At 47.4% G+C, this 9,673-nt stretch overlaps 1 protein-coding gene across 2 annotated transcripts in view; it reads right to left on the bottom strand.

Annotated features, from left to right (window-relative positions):
- The window catches only part of GFRA1 (GDNF family receptor alpha 1), a 195,458-nt gene that overhangs the window by 28,805 nt on the left and 156,980 nt on the right, over positions 1–9,673 (bottom strand). For both annotated transcript variants that reach the window (XM_006920938.2, XM_025039133.1), the window contains one exon: positions 396–505. In XM_006920938.2, coding sequence (XP_006921000.1) covers positions 396–505 — 110 coding nt within the window. The remainder of the gene's footprint in view (positions 1–395; positions 506–9,673) is intronic.

The raw sequence follows: 9,673 nt of genomic DNA, 5'->3' as shown, positions 1-9,673 counted from the left end.
CTGAATTACCAAGAATATTAATGGTGAGAAGGACCCTAGCAGTTAGGGTTTTTTTCCCCCAAGGGCCATTAGTTCCCTAATGCAATTAACTTGGTTCGACTTGCTTTCCTCTTCCAAAACCAGACTTTTTTCGGTACTTTTGTTCTGCGTAGTCACTTCTCCAACAGAGATACTTCTCAAGTCTTCACCCTGCTAGCTTCCTGCCTTTGCCTTTGCACATCCATTATCCTCCCGTTTTCTGTTTTCATAGGCGAGTCCTCAAGGCCTGACATCGAAACCCCAGCACAGAAGGTTTCTGGGAGATCGTTACTTGCACAGGCAGTGGCAGGCTGCAATGGGAAGAGTCTGTGAGTGTTTGTGAACCAGACTTTTTTTCCCTGTGCCACTTCTCTTACCAATAAGCCCTGAGTAGGCCAGAAGGCAGTCCGCATAGTTTTCCTTGAGACAGCTGCTGACAGACCTGGACTCTGGTTGGCAGTTGGTAAAAAAATCAGCAAGGCGAGACCTGCAATAGGAAGAAAAGAGGGGAGGGCGCTTTAAAATATCCTGAGCCTCTAGACAGACATAACTTTTCTTTCTTCCTTCGTCGATATGCCTTCCTCCGCCCCGCAAAATGTAGAAAACGTGAACCCTTTAAAATGTTAGCATCCTCTCTTATACAAACCCCCATCTGTCCCCACCCTCCCCCAGCCCTCGCCCACCTGTGTGTCTGCTTATTTGCAGAGAAGTCTTCAGGGCGTATAACTAAAAAAAATCTAGGTGCTTTGAAGTTTCCATTCAATATTTATTTCTGACTAGGCTTATTTGCATCTTTAGAAAATATGTGTCTCTACACACACACACGGGAGATCCACACTGGGAAAATATTTACTTTATACAGAAATATGTCCCTGGCATCAAAGTAGGATCCTACAGCCCATCTGTGCCCGTAATTCCTACTGGCTTTAAAAATATGTATATCTGTCTTGTAAGTCATCTCTCATCCGCCAGCACTGGGGCAGTCATTTCTTTCAGCCAGGTGACAATGGGGAGGGGCTTGCCTTTCTGGAACTGAAGGAAAAGGCCAAGAGGGACAAGGTGACGCTCACTTTGGCTGTAGTTCCACTGTCTCTGACTGGGTATGATGGGCCTGCCGTTGGAGGTGGTGCCTGGAGGGTCCACGGATCAAAACGCGGCATCTGTCTGGAGTTTGCAAACTCCCCAGGGGCCAGCACGGTCTGCCCAGAGGCCCTGGGTGGTGGCGAAGTTGCAGAGACCCAGAAATAGAGAAGGGGCCGCAGACATGCTGGTCTGAGGAGGAAGAGGCCTCTTTGTGACCAACTGGCTCTTTTAATCTGAAGAGGATATTGTTGGAGAAATTCTGCTTGAGAGCTGGGCCACCTCTGAGGTCATCTCAGCAGACAACAGCTCTGTTTCTGTGTGAAGAACACAATGGACTGCCAGAGAATTTCAATTATCTGGCAATTATGGGAGACAATGAACGGTTGTCTCAGCTTTCTTCTCTGTAGCTCCCCCGAGTTGGCAGGCAACATACCCAGTGCCGTTTTCACTTCTTTCCTCTCAAGAAACTGTATTTACTTAGCGTATTTTATGATATATAAACACACAGACAGAGCACAGCGAGATGTGTGATGGTCACAAAGGTTTGTAAAAGCTGGGTAGGAAGCACACGTGTGGTCCCTTTACCGCAACTTGAACTAGAAGGGGATTTAAAGGCCTGATGAAATCATCCAAGTTCACAGCACACTGCAAAGGCTGCGCCGTGAGACTGGTCTCTCCTTGAACCCTTGTAAACAAGGCGTGTCTGAGCCTCCCTATCCATGCCGATCTGTGCACTCCGTATGTCATGCCTGGTTCCATCACTGTGAGTCCCCGGGGCAGATGCTGGAGCTCTGCTTTATTTTCTCTGCACGGCACCTGACACTCCTCAGAGAGACCCTTTGTATGGCTTCCCAGGCCGGGCCATGTGCAGAGCTAAGTGGCTTGGCAAAGTCCTCCATATGAGACTTGTGCATGCACGTGTGTGTGTGTGTGTGTGTGCGCGTGTGCGCACCCGGATCTCTCCCTGTTGGAGCCTTGCTGGTGTTTTCTGACTCTAATTGAACATGCTGAAGCGCATAAAACCTGGCCATTTTCTGTAGCCCGGTTAAAGGATTTATTTTTCGGAGGAACTCCCTAAAGATGGCTCAAGCTGACTCAATTGGCTCCAACGGCATCCAGCTTGGATTGAGTGTTAATTTCAGAGGTATCTTCCTGGTTGTGGAAGTTAATGATTTAGTGGTACTAGGCTTCTAACCCCGCAAAGGCCAAGTACAGCTCAGGCAGCTGAGGCTCCAAGTTGTGCACACAACCTGATCAGCTCTCCGCCCTGGCAGCCCTGTGCTCCCAGCCCTTCTCCCAGACATGGACGGAAGGTCGCTCTGTCCACGTGTCTCCTGTCTCTCGTGGTCTCTTCAGTCGACCATTAGCTGCACAGCCAGCCCCGTGATGCGAATTGCTGTCCTTCAGCACGAGGCTACTGCCACTAGACTCATTTTGCTTAACAACCTCAGAATTGACTCACAATTGGACTCTGGAATGGAAGGCTAATTGAGTCAGTCTGCTGCAGGGAGCATAACCCTGATTGGGAGAATAAAACTAGATGTACTGCTCTGAGCAGAACCTTGGACAGGCTGGTTTTTGAGAGATCATCAACACAGATCTTGGCTCTAAGACAAGCACAGCCAGCGGAGTAAGAGGGTTTCAAAAGAATCGCGAGCACATGCAGCACCACTAAAACACCACCGTTTCCATGGCTCCTTCGCATCTGACCCAGCTACTCGTGACGTGTGTATGTGGAGACAGGATGGTCACATTATAAAATTCATATTTACAGACCGAAAAGCTGCAGTGAGAAGTTTATACAGTCGTGTGCTGAAGCCAGCTCATTACCAGCTGACTGGTAAATTTTCAGGAGTTCTGCGCGTCAGTTAACATCACAGCGGTAGCTCGAAAGTGGGCTTGGTGGGAATATTTACACCATGGTAATCAGCAAACGCTGCAAAGGAGGGCTCTGTGTTGTTCTTAGAGAACCAGTTGTTAAATATCCCTCAGCACTGGATGTGGTCAATCCTGCTGATAAAACGTGCCTGTCCTGGGGGTCGGTTCCAGTCCTTTCTGGACAAGTATCCTCTCCCATTCCCAGTCACCTCTGGCCCACATGGAATGCTGGAGCACCAGTTAGCCTCCAGTCTCTGGAACCTTCCAAAGAAAGGAAACAGGCCTCCCCCAGATTCCTCCTTCCTAACTTCTCCCTTCCTTCCTTCTCTTACCAACACGGTCCTCTAAAATCTCTTAAAGCAACGTGTGTAAATGGTTACACGTATTGACAAAGCAGCTAAATTCTTGTCTGTTCCATTGACTGAATGATGTGTCAAATGCTTGTGATCTAATGATGAATAATTTCTCTGCCCCTGAACTCAACCGACAGTCTAGAAGCTGAGAGAAACAAGTAGAAAGATTATAATAATACAGTGGCTATTTCTTGATAAAAGGTAAGAAAAGCCGCTAATAAAAATAATACCTAACATGAATGAAGTATTTAGTATATGCCAGGTATGTTTTTACATGCATTATATTTTTTCCTGACAACTCTAACTAGGTAGGGACCATTATTTTATTATCCTAATTTTCCAAATGAGGAAAACACAGCCTACCACATTTAGACTGGAGTAAAATCGTGAGTAGCAGAAGCACGACTTTAAAACCACACATTCTGATCCCACATCCTAAGCTTTTCACACTGCACAGCTTCAGAGAGGCCGTGATATTGGGACTGAAATTTGGGAGGATGTGTAGGATTGATCAGGTAAAGGTGGAGTGGGGTATTCCAGGCAGAAGGAGGCAGCATACGAGAAAGTAACCACACTCAATAACCCCAGGTTACAATAACAAAGTGCAGGTGCGTGCCAGGCCCTGATCTCAGTGCTTGACATGTGGTCACATGTTTATTCTCACGACAACCTGAGCAAGTGATACTATGGGCCCCGTTTTACAGATGAAGAAACTGAGGCAAAGAGAAGTAACGTAACAACTTCCCCCCAGGTAGTAGAGCTGGAATGGGACCACATTCGCTCGGACTCCAGAGCTGAGATCATCCTCGACCACCACACTTAACACATGTACCATCCAGAACATTGGGAGCCATTCCCTGGGGCCAGCAGGGCCGCAGGATGCAAACGGTGAGTGACCAGAGATGGTGCTGGCAAAGCCGCAGAGCCTCGAATGACCCAGGTGTTGGGACTTTATCCTAAAAGCAATGGGAGCCACCGAAGGATTTTAAACGGAAATAATAGGATCAGATGTGCATATCAGGAAGGCTCTTGGATCTCTCTATTGTTTTGCAAAGATTTACTCAAAACTTACTACTCTGTGCCCTCACTGTCGCAGCCGCAATGGGGAGGGCAGGAAACAAAAATGATTACTTGGGAGGCTGCAGCCAGCAGTGAACCAGAAGGAAGAACAGAGGCCGGAAGGGGAGGAAGGAAGGAGGATGCGCTGAGAGGTGAGCACCGACAGAATGGAAGTCAAGACCGTAGAAAGGAGTGGGTAGACTCAGGGCATGGACACTCAGCACACAGTGGGGCCACAAGGGGAAAAACAGGAATGAGAGAGGACAGGCCTGCTATGCCCACGGCCCCAGCACCCGGCCAGGACAGCCCCTCTGCACACTCTGGGTTAAGAATCATGCTGTAATCTGTTTGAATGGTGTCCCCACCTGGGCTGCAGAGATCCAGACTAGAAAGCTTTAATATCCAGTGTAGGATTAACAAAGAAAACCCACAATTAGATTTCTTTTGGAGACATGAAATCTCCATGACGACAGCAGTGATGAACGTGATTGTTTTTTTCTCTGAGAAAATGAAAATGAAATGAATAGGCACTAATGTAAAAATGTATCTCCCTCCGAAAGAGAAAATTTCCCACCCTTAAAGAGGAGGAAAATGCCGGCAAATGCCAAGTTGGCCTTAGGAAATCTGCTGAAGAGAAAACAGTGGTTTATGCAGAAAATATCATATTAAAGGAAGCATGCTGTTAACTGGAAATAGAAAAATGATTAAAATGATAAAATCTAGGAGAGTCTTCTCAAACAGCAGATGGTCTTTTGACAGTGGGGAAAATAAATCATTTCTCTACTTTTTCTGCAACACTTTTAGGAAAATAATGTTATGGCGAATAGGTAAAAATCCTACTAGAAATGCCCAGGTTAACTCATCCTGGATTATCCTCATCCCTTAAATGTTTCTCCAGGACAAACCCTACTTGGACACAAGCCGAGTGACTGGGGGGACTGAGCCCTGGACTAAGAGTAGTGAGATCTTGAATGAGATCCAGGCTCTGACGCCAATCAACCTGAATTCCTAAATCCGTTGCTTACTTACTTAAATTCTTGGATTTCCCTCCCACTTCAGAAATACAGTCCGTGGGACACTTGAAGCTACTTGGGGTGGGGTGGGAGAGACATTTGTTTTTAGAACATTATTATTCCCCTTCCCATGACTGCATTCTGCCATTACACATGATTTTAGTGTCAAGGCATTTGGTTTCCTTTGAGTATAGAGACCAGGATTTTTCTAGAAGATCCCCTCATCTCACATACAAGCTCAGGACCAAAGAGGTGAAGGTCCTCCCCAGAGTCAAGTACATGGTGGCAGATGGCCCTCAATGCGAAGAGGAATTGCCCTAGAAGGAAAAATGCAGAGGGTGTTGGACTTGAATTTTTCTGGGATTTAAGTCATCAAGTGTATAACTGCTCTTCCTCTGCTACCATTAGCCTGCTTTCTGGTGTTCCACCCCCGGAGCCTCAGCGAGCTCTGTGAATGCAGTGCAGGAGCTCAGCAGGGGCCAGACGATGCAGCCGGGACTCTGCAGAAGAGGCTGTGGAGTAAGCCTTCTCTTTACTATGGCTCTTTGGCCCCCACCAGTGCCCAACTGAGAATGGCAAAACCTGATGACCGGGGAGAAACCCAGAACCCTGGGCATAGGATCACTTTGTTAATCCACTTGTGTAAGAAATCACTAGTGTTTTTCTCTGAGCGCAGTGTGAACATCAGGGCTCTAGAGTCTTGGTTTTCAATTCAAGCCGCTTAGTTTCTGAATGCTTTCGTCATCAGTCAGGGAGAGGAAGCAAAGGATGACAGGCTTCGGGGCGACACACACCTGTTTCCAATCCCAGCCCCATCTTTTATGCTCTCGCACCTTCACAGGTTATTTCATGTATGCAGCTCTCAGTTTCTTCGCCTGGAAAATGGGGCTGATGCTATCCAAAAATACTTTAAATGGCTACTGTGGGGTCTAAATGACAGTTATACAATGTGCCTCGCTCAGAACCCAGAATACATGTCGCGCAATAAATATTTACTTCTCATCCTTTCAGTTTTTCTCCCCAGGCCCTGGTCCATTCCAATGTAAGACCCTTGCAGCAAAAACACACAGCAAGCCCAGCATGGAGAAACATACGCCTTTGCCCACCTTCTGCTGCCTCCCTGTAAGACATACTTTGAACAGGCTACGTCTGTGTAACGGAAGGCAGCAACTTTGACCAAAATGAATTTGAGAAGTCCAAAGCCAGGAATCCTGTGGCGTGACTTAAAACCTCTCAGTCGTATGAGGTCATAAAATAAAGGCATTTTAAGAAAAGCTATTTTATTTTCTCAGGGGCTTAGGGGAACAAAGACATATGTTTAAAATAACTAAATATCAGTAAGTTTGTTAATACTGCTAATCTCTTATGCAGAATAAAAATAATTTGAAAAACATGCAGCTAATATTAGACCTGGGACGACAAAGCAAGAGCCCTGGAATGGTAATTTTCTGGTACAGTGACACAAAACAGATTTTTCACTTTCTGTTTTTAGAAAATTACCTTAGCCCTTCTTCTCCGACAGCCGACTGGAGAGCACATCTGGAGAGCATCCTTTAGCAAATCAGAGCCTATGTTAAATACCTTTCGCAGGGGATGTTTTCTGGCCTTGCTGCTCCCCGCTTTGGGCTGTGCATGTTGGCTTCCTGAAGCAAAGGCTCAGCGTTTGCCCAGGAGCCAGCTGTGGTCCTGGGGGAGGGTGGGGTCAGGAGGCCCTTTGGAGAGACCAGATCCGCCCCCAGTCTGGGAATGAGCCTGTCCACTCTGAAGCAGAGGCCCTGGGGCGGGGAAGTTCACACGCCCCAGCCAAAGATGCCAAAGGTTCACATGTCTTGTGTCTCTCAGCCCCCGAACACGGATTCCCACTCCTGGTGGGATGATTAAAGCCTCGGCCAACTGATGTGCTTCTCGGAGACTAAGTCAGACCATGGCTCCATGTTGTTGGGAAAGAGCACTCTGATGTCCAAGAAGCCTTCAAGACTTGCTTGGTGCCTCTGTTTCCTGGGACAGGAAGGGCCCTGAGTCCCTGCCAGCTTCATTCTGACACTCAGGAGGCTACGACCCCTTTAACAAACTCCTGCTCCCCACTCACCCTGAGGCACCCCAATCACGGTTGCTCGTCTGGCTTCTTGGGAGCTTCTGGCCCAGCACCTGGGTCACCAGAGGCTGCAAACACTGCCCTCCGGGCTTGACCCACAGGGCTGTGAGAAAGCCTCACCCATGGAAGAAGGAGTGCAGGGAACATAGGTGATGCCAAGCATCATTTCTGTCCACACGTCCTCCTTGGGGTATCTCTCCGGGGGAAGGGTGAGTGAAAGCTGGCTGCAGGGCAGAGATGTGATATCGCCTTAGCCTTTCTGATCACATCAAACTGCAGCAGCCCCAAGGGAGGTCTAGGTCAGCATCCGATCAATCGCAATATCCCTCATGAAGCCACCTTGCCTGAACACTGACAGCCATCAATCAACAACCGCAGAGAGGTTGACAGGGTTTGACGGCTAATCTCTACATGGCAAATGTGAAAAGCAAGTTCTGGTAGTTGGCAAGGGAATCCATTCCAACCCAGAAAGGGCTCTGGGCAGCCTTTGATCAGATGCTCCAGGCTGCACTTCGGCCAGGACCCCCTTCCCACCCCCACCCCACCCCCGTCAGCCAATCTTTCCAACGCGCATCCTGACAGTCCTGGTATAAGCAGACTGTAAGTCATAACGAGAGCACAGAAATATTGCAAATAACCCTATGTGGCGTCGCCAAGTCAATAAAGTTGTTTTGTACTATCCACGCTACGACATGTCCATTAGTGCAGAAAACCCAGCTTTGGCAGTACTCGTTTTTATGGGAAGAAATTGAGGGAGAAAACAAATTGGAGGTTTTCTGGATGCTGAAATTATCATAAAACTCTCAGATAGCCAATAGCTTTCTGATGAGAGATGGCAAGTTAGTGACTCTGGGCCACAAGGAGAAACAGAAATCTAGATGCTCAACCAATCTTTCCCGAGTAGAACCAGAGCATAGACTGTCAACCAGCATGGTGTGGATTTGCTTCATGTAGAATTCTGCAGGCACCTCCATCTTCAGGAGTGAATTACAGAAGCTGCCTCACACTCATCCTGGAACCCAAGAAGCTCCAAATCACCTGTGCTGGAACTCTGGGCTGCAAAGGTCACCACCATGGTTTCATTTAATTATTTATCCCCTCTCTTGCTTCGGAAAGAATTTTGAGATGCATTCTGTTGTAGCTTTGATGCAACAGAATAAAAGTAAAAAATAGTGAGGGAATTAGGGGCCATTGGTAGATAAGACCGAGGGAATGGTGCAGCTGGTATATCAGCTCATGGAGGGAGGGGCCATGAGCCAAAAAATGAGGGTGGGAAAAAGGCAAGAAAATGAATTTAGCCTTAGAGGCTCCAGAAGGAATTTAGCTCTGTGGACACCTTGGTTTCAGCCCAGTAAGATCTGTGTAGGCCTCCAGAACCGGAAGCAAATAAATTCGTGTTGTTTAAAGCCACCACGCTTGTGGTAATTTGTTAGATCAGCAACAGACGACTAAACCACTACTAAAGAGCAGTATACAGTAGAGGTTTTGAATATAGAGTATGCAAATGGACCAGAACTTAAATTTCTATCTGCCCATTTACTAACCATGACATTTGGGGCAAGTACCCTAACTTCTCTGAAGCTTAATTTACTCTGAATGAATGACATTAAGTCCTTCGAAGTGTTACTAGAGGATTAGGTACAGCTGGCACCTAGCACCTGTTTACGACTGTTCCAGATTCTTAGATGAGGACAAGACTCATCAGTGCTGGTGTCCTCCGTTCTACTCTGGACCAGCCCAGGAGGTCCACTCTGACCTTGAGACCTCCAGAAAGCGCTAGGGTAGAGATACTTCCCTTCGAATCCATCTGCTAATAACTTGGCATATGAAACATCTTGTCCTGAGGTCACTAACCCACCTGCTCAAGGTCTGTAGATGCTCAATAAGCCCAGGATTAACATCAGACCCATTCCTACCATTAAGACCAAGGGGAGGTTTCTCCTGTGAGTTCTCCATACCTTCAAGCAGAGAAATGTGTTTTATAGGCCAATGGAATCGCGCCTAAGGAAACAGGCTGAGGCAATGCTACAGATCTCTACATGTGGTCCCCACGTGATGCCCTCTGCTGGCTTGGCTGGCATCAGGCCCATGTAAATTTAAGGAGGTGCTATCTGCACCCTAACAAGGAAGTGTTGCATCATGATGGCTATAGCCAGAGAAACCGAAGTCTAATG

This window comes from Pteropus alecto, unplaced genomic scaffold (assembly GCF_000325575.1).
Source record: "Pteropus alecto unplaced genomic scaffold, ASM32557v1 scaffold177, whole genome shotgun sequence".
NCBI classification, from domain to species: domain Eukaryota; kingdom Metazoa; phylum Chordata; class Mammalia; order Chiroptera; family Pteropodidae; genus Pteropus; species Pteropus alecto.
Note: the sequence above shows the minus strand (reverse complement) of the source record. Positions and strands in the feature narration are given on the sequence as shown.